The 16379-nt window shown below is 40.1% G+C and overlaps 3 protein-coding genes across 3 annotated transcripts in view; 1 reads left to right on the plus strand and 2 right to left on the minus strand.

The window, feature by feature from the left end:
* The first annotated feature begins 138 nt into the window (after positions 1 to 138).
* Positions 139 to 2525, plus strand: LOC126375717 (40S ribosomal protein S3). The gene is made up of 4 exons (XM_050022814.1): positions 139 to 223; positions 526 to 829; positions 1371 to 1591; positions 2315 to 2525. Exons 1-4 carry the CDS (start codon positions 191 to 193, stop codon positions 2486 to 2488), a joined length of 732 nt encoding a protein of 243 aa, XP_049878771.1. The 5' UTR covers positions 139 to 190; the 3' UTR covers positions 2489 to 2525.
* Positions 2526 to 5700: 3175 nt separating this feature from the next.
* LOC126375711 (neurobeachin-like) lies at positions 5701 to 13933 on the minus strand. The gene is made up of 7 exons (XM_050022809.1): positions 13908 to 13933; positions 13371 to 13532; positions 12693 to 12822; positions 11583 to 11716; positions 10739 to 10935; positions 9507 to 9658; positions 5701 to 8325 (listed from the first exon to the last, which is right to left on the minus strand). Exons 1-7 carry the CDS (start codon positions 13921 to 13923, stop codon positions 8235 to 8237), a joined length of 882 nt encoding a protein of 293 aa, XP_049878766.1. The 5' UTR covers positions 13924 to 13933; the 3' UTR covers positions 5701 to 8234.
* Positions 13934 to 13935: 2 nt separating this feature from the next.
* The window catches only part of LOC126375406 (neurobeachin), a gene marked incomplete at its 3' end in the record, with an annotated part of 592334 nt that continues 589890 nt past the window's right edge, over positions 13936 to 16379 (minus strand). The window contains exons 44-47 of the mRNA XM_050022313.1: positions 15869 to 16088; positions 15365 to 15550; positions 14793 to 14917; positions 13936 to 14031 (exon numbers count right to left, since the gene is read on the minus strand). Coding sequence (XP_049878270.1) covers positions 13936 to 14031; positions 14793 to 14917; positions 15365 to 15550; positions 15869 to 16088 — 627 coding nt within the window. The remainder of the gene's footprint in view (positions 14032 to 14792; positions 14918 to 15364; positions 15551 to 15868; positions 16089 to 16379) is intronic.

Consider the following 16379-nt stretch of genomic DNA (forward strand, 5'->3'; position numbering starts at 1 on the left):
AATTGATCATTTAATATAAAAAAAATAGAGTTTTGTAAAACGCAATTAATATTTGCTAAATATTTTGAGATTTTTTGTCAAAAACTTTTGACTGTTTAACTTGTAACTTATAGGTTTTGAACGCACCTTATTTGACATTGACATTTACAAGTTCTGTTTCCGGCCTTTTCTCTCAACCTCCGTTGCAATCATGGCGGTGAACAACATTTCCAAAAAGCGAAAAGTACGTTTATATATGTGTAAATAATGGAAAAATATAATTACAGTGTTATTCTGCGATGCTGAATAAATATACGGATATGGGAATTTGATCAGTTTTGGCGGTGATAATTGTGATTTTAGTGGATGTGAAAAGTTGTGATTGTAACCTGGAATAAATGTTTTTCGTATTTTGATTAGCAAGATAACAGTTTTTCGAAAGCATGTGCTCTTTTTAACATCTCAGTAGCCCATTACGACTTTTTAGTATCAATTTTGCGGTGTGTAAGTACGAAACCAAAACATAACCTCTTGGTGACTTTTCAGTTCGTCGGCGACGGAGTTTTCAAGGCGGAACTGAACGAGTTCCTGACCCGGGAGTTGGCCGAAGATGGCTACTCCGGCGTGGAGGTGCGCGTCACGCCCACCAAGTCCGAGATCATCATCATGGCTACCAGGACACAGAGCGTGCTGGGTGAGAAGGGGCGCAGGATCCGCGAGCTGACGTCTGTCGTGCAGAAGCGATTCAACATCCCCGAGCAGTCGGTGGAGCTTTACGCGGAGAAGGTCGCCACCCGCGGTCTCTGCGCCATCGCACAGGCTGAATCTTTGAGATACAAGCTCATTGGAGGTTAGTTTTGAGCTTTGTTCTGCACTGTGTGACAGAAAACTCAAGCGCGCTTGTATTTTAGTATGCATATTTATTTATATTTGTGCTTATGAGAACTTATTTGTTTAAGACATAGGTAGATAAAGTGAAACTTTTAAAGCATAAACCTTCCGTTATTAAATTAACATGTTTATGTTATTGAATTACAAGTCCTACCAGTCTGGAAGAATTATTATGTTGTCCTTTTAGATTTTGTGATTTGTAGTATTAACTTCCTTTTAAGTATGTTTAACACTACTAAATTAACATTACATCTATTCTCCTGTATTTCCTGACCTGACATTTACATTACCGGAACGGATACTGGACCTGATACATTATCAGCCCTTGTATATGCATCTGTTCCCTCATGGGCTTTGCTCTGCAAGAAGAAACATTACACATACCTAATGACTATACTGATACAGATTTTGGTGGAAACTATTTTAAATTGACAGCTTTTCTTAAAAATATAGGCATAATTTTCAATAGAAATGCTTAAAATGGTTGTATAAACTTTTAGGTCTTGCTGTCCGTCGTGCTTGCTATGGTGTTCTCCGATTCATCATGGAGTCTGGAGCCCGTGGTTGCGAGGTTGTCGTTTCTGGCAAGCTGAGAGGTCAGCGTGCCAAGTCCATGAAGTTTGTTGACGGTCTGATGATCCATTCTGGAGACCCATGCAATGACTACGTCAACACCGCCACTAGACACGTACTGCTGAGGCAAGGAGTGCTTGGTATCAAGGTAAGATAATCTTACAATATATTTTTTATTACTTTAGGAGAAAACTGACTTGATTTCACTTCAATATAAAGAGAATGTGATGTCCCAAGATGAAGTAATATTATTTGTGTTAAATATTAGATTTTTTTTTAATATTATTTATTTTTTCTATACCCGGAGTAGCAAGAAAATATCTTACTGTTCAGGAAGCTTACATGCAAACTCAAACATATCTTAAATCAGTTGGTAATACACTTTGAATCATATTTTTTTGTTGTCCACCTAAAACTACTGTAGCATCTCAATCTGTTGTGGAGGAAAAGTACCTGAAAGTAGGATTTTGTTTGTGTAGAAAGTTGGAAACCCACAGAATCAGGGGTTGCAGGTTTCACATAGCCTGTGGCCTAATTTCTAGTGGTAGAGTAACCAGCCCATTTATTGGAGGGTTTGTCTGTACAAGCTCTGGTACGGTGTGGGCTGAACACACAAACAACACTTTGAACATAACGCTATATTAATCATAGACATGTAAACCAAGCTGTTAGATTATTTATCGGGGTGCAAAGTTATATCTCTAATTATCTTCTAATTAAAGAGAGCTTCCACCAATACCTGTATGATATCTATCTACAGTAGATAACATTTACTGTGTCTGTTGAAATTCTCGAGAGCAGGGATTTGATTGGAATTGTTTATCAGCTATTATAAATACCATCACTAACCATTGGCTCTTATAAATTACAGGTCAAAATCATGTTGCCTTGGGACCAACAAGGCAAGAACGGCCCCAAGAAGCCACAGCCAGATCACATCCTGGTGACGGAACCAAAAGACGAGCCTGTGCCGCTGGAGCCCACCAGCGACGTGCGCTCGCTGCCGCCAGCGCCCATCCCGCCGCCGGTCGCCGCCGTCGCTTAGGACATAAGCTAAATAATTAAAAAAAAACTGAAAAGTCTGTGAGCGTTTTCTTTTGTCCTTTTGTGGTAATCACACTTTATTTTTGGGGTAAAAGCTGTTTCCGTTTTGCTGCGAAAAAAGCGGTTTATTTAAATGGTGACTTAATTTGATTCTGAAATATTTGCGGCATTATATTGCCGGTTGACTATCCATCTCATTCATTATTGTACTATTTCTGTATATCTCTCTCTATTCCGGCGCGGCAATTTACCACGCCAATGTCAACGAAGAAAACTTGAGATGGCAGCCATTTTTCTAACTCTCAAGGAAAATAATGAATTTAGGGCATTATAATTATTTTAATATATGTATAACTTTTAATTCGTTGGACCGATCGTCGTGGAGATCCTTGGGGGAGGCCTATGCCCAGCAGTGGGCGTCGTACGGCTGATGATGATGATGTAACTTTATGTTTGTACACAGTAACCGAAGTTTTGGTTGGATTATCCGAGAAATAGAAAATTTTCGTCGGTTTTCGTAAATTATTTTTTTGTCGGCCTTAGCGCTTTTTAGTCCTAAACGTTTTTCTAACTTTAAATATAGTATGGCTGGGTTCTTGAAGGAACAAATACATATTCAATGCAATTTATTTATTACTCAAGATCTTTTCATTACATACAAACGCACCATATACTTAGCGTAACAATTATAATTTAATTATGGACAGGACGCCCTCTCAGTAAAGTAATTAAATTAAGTGACGCAAACAAACCTCTATTTGCTTACTTTAGCAAAATAATTACCTTACACTATAAATTATTACATTTATATTTTCCTAGGTGTTTAAAAAGCAAGTGCTTCGAATATTATTGTTACACATGAAAAGATGTCAGATAATTATTACATTTAACAATAATTAACAAACATTAAAAAAGTGTGGAACTGTAAATTATAAACTACTCTAATTATTACAATTTTTAAGTAACGAAAGTCCTAGAAGTGTTATGCAAAATGTAACAATTAACAATATGAAAGTAAGAGTAGGATAGAAAATATGTACCTATACTGGAATTAATGTTTAGAACTAGAACATTTAGAAATGTGAACACTAAATATTAAAATTAAAGGCATCTCCGTTTAGGCAATGCCTTTCAAATGAACGTAACACTCCATCCTCGCGCTATGCCTACTGTATCTACTCCTCTAAAGTCTATTCTATGCATTGCTATAAGTAATTATATGCGTTCAACATCATTATTTTAATATAAAGTAGGTAGGTAATGGTGCTAATTCCTGTAAATACCATCTAATTTTATTTTAGGTTATATCTGTCATTTTCTTATCCGCCGAAAAGGAAAGGGACGGGTAATCGACAAGCATAAAATTTATGGAACACACGTCAATTTTAAGCACAAATCTAAAACAACCGTCTAAAAATTCGCCCGGGTTATTCATTTATTTACTCATTCTTCCTAAAATTAAGAGCTGTCAATCATCCGTCCCTTTCCTTTTCGGCGGATAAGAAAATGACAGGTATAACTTAAAGTAAAATTAAGAGATGTCTGCAGGAATCGGGGCCATTATGTATGGCCTATATAGGATCAAGTGGCAAGGCGTTTTGAGAGAAATGAATTGTCTTAAAGCATTATATCTAGTCCATTATATTAAGCAGTTACCTACGATGTGTGCATGTACGTAGCGTTTACAGCGAAAGTAACCCATCTACCAGACATACGACCGCACATTTTATACCGTTACATTTAAATTTTTAAAATGCTTACAAATTGAATTTCGCTTACAATTACATGGACAGTGATTATTAAATACACAAGGTGTACCTTATTACTATTAAAATAAATTATTATTCTAGTTCAACATTCACGACCTATCTTTAACACTTATATTAATGGACAGAATTGCATTCAGCGTGTTCTTGCGTGATCAAAAAATAATTTCGCGTGTTTTAAGAGGGAAATATGAAATTGGTGCTTAAATATTTTACTTAGCATTATATTTGGATATAAGTTATATAGTTTTTTATAGGGTTTATTTCAAATATGTATTTTAATGCATCCTAATGAAGGAGCGTAGTTTGATGTTGTGTAACTCCATTCAATTTTGAATCGATGCAAGCGCATGGGCGAGGTTGAATAACTTTGAAGAAAATAAGGACAATAAAAGACAGACGCGAGAAAGTTTGAGGTTTACATTAGATATCGTTTCAATATCGTAGATTGCATGGAGTTAGAAACCATAGAACCAGCGAGTGATCTAATCTACAGTATTACAGTTAGGAAGTATAGCTAAATAGTTGAACCATTTGGCTCTAAGTAGACACTACAGTGGGACGTGAGAATAAGGGTTCAAGAGTCATTTACACATTTCCTAGAAGACGCTACAACAAAAATTTCGACTACTTATAGATTTTTCTAGAAACAAATTTCTATCTAAGTAGATTAGGGGTTACATATGAATAGAGATAGAATATGAGGGTATGTTAACAGACTATATTAGTTTTACAATCACTGCTTGTCTCTCGTTATCCTGATATTTTACAACTTTTTGGCACAGAGATAGGAAAAGAGAACTTTATCTAGTAGTGCATTAAGCCTAATTCACGAACAGAAAGAGCGGTGCTTGTGTTGTGATGCAAAAATATATAATATTATTAATTTACAATAAAATACATTAATTACCATCAAGCCCCTTTTTTCATAAAATTACAACACAACCACGACTAAAATGGCAACACCAAATATTTTGCAGTGGTGGAATTGCCAGTTATGTCTAGTCGTACTGTAGTTTTATGAATGTCTCATAATATAAAGTTTGCGTTATTATGTGTTATACTCAGAACACACGGGTAGAAGCGATCCCTTCATGTTTCCTTCTGTGGGTCTGGATTTGCAAAATAACGCATACTTCTTTAGCAAACTGCCGTAAACACGTCCGCAAAACAGCCGTAATATTTAGCCTAATTACACGCGTAAAAAACTATCCATTATCTCCAGCGACAGTAACGCAACATTAGCTTTATCCTTAGATTACACCTAAATTCCTGCTACATTTATTGACATAGTTTAATTAGCGAAAATGACTACGCATTGGCACTTTCGCGTCAACATACTTACTTCCAAAACTATTCTACTAAAATGCTCTTTCTGATAATTCTTATCCATAATGCAGTTTCTAATAAATAAAATAAAAAGGAAGTAAGAAATAAAAATCAAAAATAAATTCAATGTAACCATTTAATAAAAACCAAAATATGCTACAACAAAATTAAATCGCTGAATAAAATTTAAGTACTAGTTTACCCACCACCGCAGAAAATAGAATAGCAAAAGTAATAAAAAAGAACAAGTATATAAAGTTAAGTTTGCCGAAATAATACTTATTGGACAGAATGCGTGTATGCCGATTTCATAAAAATATACGTTCATACAAAGGCTTTATATATAACATAATAGTACTAAAAGTAATATAAATATGGATGGAATGACATAAATGTGATGGAACAAAAAACTTCACTAAGTGACGGGCAATTTGGTTTTCGTGCTGGACTTTCAACCGACTCGACGGCTGAGTCTAAAGTATGCCGAACTTATATATTATGTAAATAGGGATACCTCGGTATATACTTGTTTTTGGATCTTAGCCGCGCTTTCGACCTCGTAAATTATAGTAAAATACAAAAACGAACCTCCGACGAGGTTCTAAGTCTTATGAGGTCCTGGTACGAAAACCAAATTAATGACGTGAAATGGGGCGACGCAATCTCCAGTGATTATAGAGTGTGGCGTTCAAGGTAGTTTGAGATCTCCGAACCTAACCTTTACGTTAATGGCATGATCGAGGAGCTGAGCGGCTCCGGAATCGGTTGCCATGTTGGTAACCTGAGTGTTAACAACTTGAGTTACGCGGATGACATGGTGCTTAGGAAACTTGTCAACATCTGTGAGAAGTTTACTAAGACCCGTGGTCTTGAGTACAATGTACTGAAAACAGAAATGCTCGTTTTCGGGGCGGGTAGGGGTCCCGATGTCATACCACCGGTGTTCCTGAATGGATCGGGTTGTGAAGAGCTTTAAGTGCCTAGGACACGTACTGACCGACAGACTGACAGATGACGCGGATATGGAGAGGAAGTGCGGTGCAACATGCTCGCTCGCAGGTTTGCGCGTTGTAAGGGAGATGTGAAAGTGCTTTTATTCAAGGCATTTTGTCAATGCTTTTATACTTGTCTGTTGTGGATAAAGTTCACGAAACGGTCGTACAACGGGTTACGAGTTCAGTAAATCGCCTTTCGGACCTTGAAGCGCAAAGGGCATATTCACCGACGCGAAGGTTCCCGACTTTTTCGCCACACTCAGAGTCCGGACGGCATCTTTTTGGAATCGCCTACGAAATGGCGAAATTACTATTCTGGCAACTGTTGCTGACGACTTCGCCAACTCCTTTTGCGAATTTTTGGATGAAATTGCATCGGTGTGAGAATGGCAAATTTTAATTACTTAGATATATTTATATATTATTTCTTGGTATTAAATATGTTATATATTATGCTATGGGTCGTTACCTGAAATAAAGATTTTATTACAATTATATTATTAAATAAATTCAATATTGTACAATTAAAAATAATTAAGTACTTTACATATTTTCATTTTTGAAACAAATATAATTCATAATAAAAATGGACGTCAGCTGCATGAGAGATCTAAATTGGAATACTACATTTTTAAATATCGAGGCTTTTACATTTGCATTGCAGTCAAACTAACCTATGGCACTAATTAAAATTGCTTCCAAAACATACAAATAAATTTCATTTCAATTAAAAAAAAATACCATAATTCATAAAATCATGATAATATAATGGAATGTCAATATTTAAAACTTTACTTTCTCTTACGACTACTAGGTCCAGATGAGAATGAATTATCAAATATAGCATCTATGTATACATTTCCCTTTTTTGCTTTTATTCCTGTTACTTTAAAAGTATTTCTTGAGTGTTTTAAGTCAGATTTTCCTTGCGACATTCTACACATAGTTGTCGTTAAGTGTTTTATAGACCCGCTTGTACGATTAAACTTATCGAAGCGTCAATATCTAGGCTTTTTTACAATTTATACACTTCTTTCTGTATAACATGTATGTTAAGTACAGGAAGTAGCATACGCGCACTCTTAAACCTAGAAGTCACTATTAGCACAAGTTTAATATGGCAACACTAGATATAAACATTACCATATTTTCCTACTTTATTTTAATTAATGTATTTTCAGACTTAGAGTAGCAACACTGTCACGCCGCCATTTTTGATTTTCTCCTCAAAAAATCTTACATTCTAAAAATGGATTAGGATAATCTGCATTGAAGACATTAAATGTTTTCTTTAACAAAGCTCGCATGTTCTCAGGACGCGTAAGTTTTTACAATTTGAACATGCAAGGGTGTGGTTCGTTTCATAAAACTGAGTTATAATTTTACAAAAAATCTAGCATCTTCGCCCGGTAAAGATCTTGATAAATAAATTTCTTTTTTCAATAGTTTTGGGACCTGGACGTTCGTCCTTTGGGCCATAAGTTGCCAATTTTAATTAATAGAATACAACTAACAGCTTTATGGAAGATCCTTAGTCGTTTTTAAGTGCAAGATTTTGTAAGGAGATGTGATTAGTCCTTGTCTAGTAGGACAACAAGGACTAAGAGTGCGCGAATGCAATGTTACAGAAATGGCAGGCGCGAGGGTTGGGTCGGGCTCAGTATCGTTGTTGGTACTCGTGATGCCACCGGTTGAAGTCGATGTGGAACACGACCAAGGAGCCGTTCTCTAAGCCCGCCAGCAAGAACCTGAGGAAACAATTTGAGCCATTAGTGAAGGGTTTAGTATAGTTATCTATTTTTATTATTTATTATATCTACAATGTACTCGTAGGTAATGTTAGATAGAAAAGAATCGATCGACCTAGTATCGACTGATACATTACCATGCTGATGAACGTCACAACACTAGCTTACGGACTTTTTGGTGGGAACGGAAACGGGACGGTTGCTTTTTTTCATTGAATAATCTAAATAATCAATACGAAGTGGTGTTTTGTGGTTAGTGATCGCATTAAGTTAGTCAGAAAACATTCGCGATAGTGTTATTATATCGGAATATTCAATAAACAAAGCGTAGGTACCTATCTATTTTCACTTCGTGCCATCAAGCCGCTTCATAACTCGAAAGTTTATGCGGACTTTTGAGTTAATTAACGTTTGGGGTTCGGAGTAGGAGTCTGCTCCGAGGGTGGGGGCTTAGATTTCATCATTCATCGTCATCACCTTTCATTATTTCATTAATCATCATCAAGAAAAAAAAATACGTAAGACATGTATGTATGGGCATAGTTGCCTTTGCCTTGCCCTTCGGGGAAAACCAAAACAAAAAAAAGTCTATGGTCACTTGTCACAGCAATGTCATTGACCAGGCTTTTTGGCGGGAAACGGGAACGGGACAGTTGCTTTCTTCATTGAGTAATCTAAATAATTAATACGAAGTGGTGTTTTGTGGTTAATGATCGCATTAAGTTAGTCGGAAGACATTCGCGAGTGTTATTATATCGGAGTATTCAATAAACAAAGTGTATCTGCCTATTTTCGCTTCGTGGCAGGAAGCCGCTTCATAACTCGAAAGTTTATGCGGACTTTTGAGTTAATTCGTTTGGGGTTCGGAGTAGGAGTCTACTCCGAGGGTGGGGGCTTAGGTTTCATCATCATCATCTTTCATCATTTCATCAATCATCAAGAAAAAAAAATACGTAAGACATGGCTGTATGGGCATAGTTCCCTTTGCCTTACCCTTCGGGGAAAACAAAAAAAATATATATATATTGTTTAGTTCTAAAAACGTTGTTAGGATAAATTTAGACGCTGCAATCTTTATCTTAGGCTGTCCCTTAAATTGGCAAAAGGAAAAAAAATCGACGTTTGAACATACAAGTACTTAGTAGCTACTAATCATAGAAATAACCGTCGAGTGTACATACTTCTGGTCGTGCGAGAGCGCGAGCGAGGTGACGGCGGCGCCGGCGGGCGGGAAGGCGTACAGCGGCGCCAGCGTGGCGGCGCGCCACACCTCCACCACGCCCGCGTCGCCGCCGCACACCAGGTACTCGCCGCAGCGGGACAGCACCAGGCACTGCAAGGGGAAAACAATTCATATACCTTAGCTTACTTAACTATCCCCCGCGATTCTGTCTCAGTAAAGCAGGGGGGTTAAAAAGATCACATTAAATCAATTCGTCTAAAAACAATATTGCTATTTGACAATTGCGCGTATAAAAATAAGAGCGAAATACAACAAATGTTAAGTAGCAATGTTGCTGTTTTAAATGAATTGATTCAATGTGGCCTTTTCAGTGCTTCTGGAATAACTCTAAAGAATTACAGCTAATACGATTTTAATTGCAGATATTGGACAAACTGCCGTACTATCTAATTCGATAATGAGGGACTCTCCAGGGTAGGTGGTAGGTTCTACGTTCCTCAAACAAAGATGAAAGATGCATATGTCTCTTATCCATGAAATTAGAAGTATAAACCAAGAAAAAATAAACAGCGCCATCTATATTGCTTTTGGTGAGGCTTTTTGGCGGGAAACGGGAACGGGACAGTTGCTTTCTTCATTGAATAATCTAAATAATTAATACAAAGTGGTGTTTTGTGGTCAATGATCGCATTAAGTTAGTCGGAAGACATTCGCGAGTGTTATTATATCGGAGTATTCAATAAACAAAGTGTATCTGCCTATTTTCGCTTCGTGCCAGGAAGCCGCTTCATAACTCGAAAGTTTATGCGGACTTTTGAGTTAATTCGTTCGGGGTTCGGAGTAGGAATCTACTCCGAGGGTGGGGGCTTAGGTTTCATCATCATCACCTTTCATCATTTCATTAATCATCAAGAAAAAAAATACGTAAGACATGGCTGTATGGGCATAGTTCCCTTTGCCTTACCCTTCGGGGAAAACCAAAACAAAAAGAAATGTTTCTGGTGAACGTAGCCTGGAAAGTCCCTCATTCTTGACAATTCTACCGATTATACTATCGATAACTCATTAAGATCAACACTATCGTCACAAAGCAACTGTCGATAGTAGCTATTGCTTCTAATTATTGCTAAAAGAATCGATCGAAGGACCTATTGATTTTCTTTCAACTATCGGTAGGCAACAATAGTATACAGGCTGTTTCTTTATGTAGGTGTTTTAAAGCAGACTCACCTGGAAGTTATCGTTATGCGTCTCATGTCGCAGCCGACGGCCGTTGAGCGTGAAGGCAGCGAGATGTCCACGCGCGTACGCCACGACCACCACTCCTTCTCTAGATAGAGCCAGTTGTTGCGGCGAACAGACCCCTTCAGCTGCCGGTAGCGAGCGTAGGACCTCGCCGAACGTCGTGTGGATTAGCACTGGGCCGTCTGAAGGTAATAAATAATAAGGTTCAATAACACTCTTCACCTTACTTTTTCGGACAATCAGGTGATTCAAGCCTGCAATGTCCTTACCAAACAAAGGACAGTCTCACAAAGTGATTTCGACAATGTCCTCATCGGGAATAGAACCCGGATCTCCAAATCGTGAGCCCAACGCTCTAACCCTTAGACCACGGAGGCTGTTGTTGTCCGAAAAAGTAAGATGATTCCGTGCTTCGGAAGGTACGCTAAGCCGTTGGTCCCGGGCTACTAGACCAAATACCTCCACCAACTCGCAGTGGAGTAGCGTGGTGGAGTATGCTCCATATCCCTCCGGTTGATTGAGGGGAGGCCTGTGCCCAGCAGTGGGACGTATATAGGCTGTTTATGTTATGTTTATACTATTCTTGGTTCGTGTTCTGAAATTTCTTCTCTCGTGTGTGTTGTAAGGTCAACCAACCCTGGTGTCAGGATTACTATGAGCCGCCAAAGGCTCCTGACATGGCTCCATGGCATGGTAAGTGTCTCCGTTGTCTCTGCTTACCCCAACAGAAAATAGGCGTGGTCTTATGAACCTATATACCTAGGGTAGTCGCGGTACGGATCAAGTCATAAATTAAATAGATGATACAATAAGTCCGTGAAATACTGACTGATTGACGATGAAATGACGAGCCCAAGTTCCGCAGACACGAGGACGCCGTTGATGGGCGCGTCGTGGCCCGTGAGCGTGACACGCGGCGCCGGCGCTTCTCCCTCGCCCACGATGCCGCCGTGACGCGCAGACCTAAGAAAACACAGTCAATATTTTATTCTGTCTAACTTCCAAGTTTTCAGAAACACAGTTATCTCCACCATTATAGACGGTGCAGGTGATACGGCTCCCCACCACGTTGGTCTAAACAGAATTTCGGCAAGGGGGTACTTAGTTCATCTTGCGATGGATGTACCACTGACTACCCCATTAGTCGTGAGCTTATGTTACGTAAACTCTTATATTTCGTGGATGGTTGAGTCAGGGCTATTATTGAACCGTAGTCCTGGCTAAACTGGTACATTTATCGACAAAAAGTGAAGATGTCAGAGGCGTTAAGAGCCATGTGAAAGTTTCCACCAACTCGCAGGAGAGTTTTTAAGTGTTTATCTCACTGTGTGCGATAATGCAACTCACGCTTACCAAAATCGGTCATAATAATATAATACTTTAACAATAATTTTAAATTTATTGCTTAACCACCCCGTTAAACTGGTGTGTGAGAATACTTTTGTACTTTTCCCTACCTCTTATTGGTATGTGTGTCTGTGTGTGTGTGTGTGTGTGTGTGTGTGTGTGTGTGTGTGTGTGTGTGGGGAGGGCGGGGGGGGGGGGGACTTGGGGGGGGGGGGTCTCCCACCAGGGGCCTGTTTAATAAAACTTACAATTGTAAATTACGACGTCAATTTGGTGTTCATTACGTATCTAATATGAAACTGTGAAGTATTCGTGATCACACACTCCGCAATGTACATCAAATTGTCATTGTAATTGACAATTGTAAGTTTTATTAAACAGGCCTCTGGTCGCAGACAACCTGTCGCCCAGGGCCCGCCTTTGAATGTTCTTTCTGCCCCAAAAAAGGAAGGATGCGTTTAGTCTTGGGTGAACTAACTGTAACATAAACCTGTAACACCAATTTTATGTACCTATGTTCAATGCAAATAAAGAATCTGAATCTGAATCTGAATCTGAATCTGAATCTGAATCTGAAATATAACATGCTCACCAATGCCATAGCAGCACAGTACAGTCCTCTGAGCCCGACGCGATGTAGCAGTCTGACGTAATGTTGCATTCTGAGCGGGACACGCACGTCACCACGCCGTAGTGCCCGAATATTATTTGTACTATCTTAGCTGGAACAGAAAATAACAAGTACTTCAGTGTACGGAGTATGTATTGTGTACTGGGGGATTAAAATGGCCACATCGTAGCAATTCATCTAAAAAAGCAATATTGCAATTTGACATTTGCGCATATGAAAGGAAGTGCGCAATGCAAACAAATGTCAAATAGCAATATTGCTTTTTTAGATGAATTGCTTCGATGTGGCCATTTTAACCCGCATAGAAACAGCGTGTAAATGGGATGCATGCATGATTAGGTCCGAAACTGAGTAACAACAATATTAATTGACCACGATTATTAAAAATCAGAAATCCACAAATAGGTAAAGTAAGCGGGCAAAGTTAGAAAATAAAGTGTTTCAGCTGATGCCTAAAATAACCTGAAGCCTATAGGCATCAGAATTGATGAAGTTATACTTGCCTCTGTATTTCCATACAAATTATATAGAAAATTCTCGTTTTGCCATTACTTGAAAAGAAGTATCTCATTTGATTCAGTTGGCATTGTCATCTACCTTTGTTGATGTGGTTGACTACAATGCGAGTGGTATAGTTACCGGTGTCAGTGGAGAAGACCCGGAAGCTGTTGTCCCAGAAGCCGGCGGCGATGAGGAACCGCGAGTCGACGGTGGTGACGAAGCAGTTGCTGCGCGCGCGCACGCGCTGCGAGAAGTTGTCGCCCAGCTGGCGCCGCGCGCCCGCGCCCGCGCCGCCGCCCGCTGCGTGCGCAACACATTTACTTTACTGTCTGCTATGTTTATATTCAAAATAGTCTATTATCGCAGCGCCATCTACTGGGTCAAGTTATAAATCTAAACCTTCCAGGAACTCACTCAAACATACACAAAAAAATTCATCAAAATTATTGGATTATTTTCGATTTTTTGTCATTAGAGTTACATAGGTATTTACTAAGTTAGATTACAAAATAAGAATTAGAAGATATTCGGATTAAAATCCCCCCGCCGCGCCTACCAATCGGGTGGCAAACATAAACACACACATACATACGCACATTAAGTACATTAAGGGGATTCGTATTGATCGGCAATCGCCTGCAGGATTAATATAGCTGAGTACAGAGGAGGCCTCACCCCACACCGGGTCCATGAGCAGCGGGTGCGGCGGCGGCGCGTGGTCGGCGGCGTGGCGGGCCGCGCCGTGCGCGCAGCCGCCGCCCGCCCAGCGGTGCGCCGCGAACGCGCGCGCCGCGCTCACCTGCACAAGTGCGCACTGCTACACTCACTCGTATTGCCAGTCGTGTCGTCCATACAAACAACCTCGTTTTACACAGACACCGCGCACCTGAGTGTGTGACATCTGACGCCATACTCCATACGATTAACTAACTATGTTCGAGGCATGGTTTAAGAAGACCTGCGGGGCTTAGCACCGTAAGCACGCGATTCTTTCTCACCGCGACAGAGATCATCTGTTTCTTTCTGTGCAGTACTGTGAGAGAGTGACGGATGACGTATGTCGAGGCGAGGAAGAGTCGCGCGCTTACGGTGCTAAGCCCGCAGGTATGCTCAATCCTATGACCATTGCTAGCCCATTGATGTCGTAAGTGTTACCATTCAATTGGTATTTCCGCCATTCCAAAGACGTAAATTTCATTATAGAAAATTAACTGAATAAATGACTAATGTATTTAATTACTATTATTTGTCACATGACGAACTCGGTGGCGCAGCGGTAAACGCGCTCAGTCTGTGATTGTTTAAGTTAAGCAACTTTCGCAAAGGCCGGTCATAGGATGGGTGACCACAAAAAAAAGTTTTCATCTCGAGCTCCTCCGTGCTTCGGAAGGCACGTTAAGCCGTTGGTCCCGGCTGCATTAGCAGTCGTTAATAACCATCAATCCGCACTGGGCCCGCGTGATGGTTTAAGGCCCGATCTCCCTATTCATCCATAGGGAAGGCCCGTGCCCCAGCAGTGGGGACGTTAATGGGATGATGATGTATGTTATGTTATCATACCGTGACAGCAGCAGGCATCGCCAGCTGCGGGTAAGTGTTGGCGGAGACGTGGACCACTGCCGCATTGGAGGGCAGCTTCAGTCGCAAGCACACATCGTCGGGCGCCGCCGCGAACATGAGCGGAGCTGTAAACAAACATTAAGGTTAATAATGGCCCCGATTCCTACTGACACCTCCTAATTTTATTTTAAGTTATACCCGTCATTTTCTTATCCGCCGAAAAGGAAAGAGACGGATGATTGTCAACAAGTTAATTTTAAAACGAATGAATAACCCGGGCGAATAAAATAGGCATCTCGCTGGTATGCAATCCGTTTGACGTAACTTAATTCTGCCGATGAAAAATTTTAGACGGTTGTTTTAGATTTCTGCTTGAAATTGACGTGTATTCCATAATTTTTATGCCTGTCGATTACCCGTCCCTTTCTTTTTCAACGGATGAGAAAATGACAGGCATAAATTACAATAAAATTAGATGGCGTCTGCTGGAATTAGCACCATTATCCAGCTTAGTTAATGAAATTTTATTCTGATATCTCAACAGGTCAATGGTAAGTGTGAGACACACGTACCTAGATGCATAGTAGAAGCCCTGGGCGGGTGGGGCTCAGTCAGCAGCTGCGCCGGCGTTTGTCCGAAGCTGCGGATCTGATCCTCGATGGCGGCGCGCGTCACGGGCTCCGTGATCTGGTCGAGACGCACACCACCCTCGTACGTCAGGTAGTAGAACACGTTGGTCGCGCGGACTGCCTCCGGACCTGGGAGACATTGATTCGTTAAAGAAGAGCAAGGGATCTAAATGCCCACATTGAAGTAATTCACCTAAATAGCAATATTGCTATTTGACTTTTATATGTGCAAATGTCAAATAGCAATAAAGTCAAATAGCAATATTGCTTTTTAAGACGAATTGCTTCGATGTGGCTTTTTTACAAACAGCAAAATTTAAGGGCAAATTGGGTCGGCCATGTCTGCATAATGCACCCGGATATGTGAAGTAATTTCCTTTCAAATTAACTACTATGTTAGAGAAGAAGATATTATTATGCAATACGCGCAAGAAGAAGAAAACATACCTCTCTGCTTATATCCGAAGATGAGATCAATCCACTGATGCAGTTGGCAGCTGACGAACTCCGACTCTAGTGCCATGCGGTTAATGCGGACGAACTCCTCGGCAGACGAAGCCCATGGCGGTAGTAGCACGTCCCCAGAGGGAGACTCGGGGATGCCCAGCCGATAGCCCGCAGAGTTCACCAGCATCTCAGGCAGGAAGAATAATTCGGGGATAAGCTCCTGAAACGTGGAATGGTAAATTGATTTAAAATATCGAACTGTCTACAATGAGCTTGGTGCTCTGTTGAAGACTGAGTTAACTTTTTCCCCTGGGTCAAAAAAGACACATTGCAGACATTTGTTGATACTGCGCACTTCATTTTATATGCGCAAATTACAATATTATTTTTTTGATGAATTACTTTAGTGTGTCTGATTTAAACCCTCTGGCCCCCTGGATGTAAGTTACTACACCTGTCCTCCACAAGATTTTGTAGAAGACGAAACAGTGTTCATTTTAACTAGTGTTCA

Source organism: Pectinophora gossypiella, chromosome 19 (genome assembly GCF_024362695.1).
Source record: "Pectinophora gossypiella chromosome 19, ilPecGoss1.1, whole genome shotgun sequence".
In the NCBI taxonomy this organism is placed as follows: Eukaryota; Metazoa; Arthropoda; class Insecta; order Lepidoptera; family Gelechiidae; genus Pectinophora; species Pectinophora gossypiella.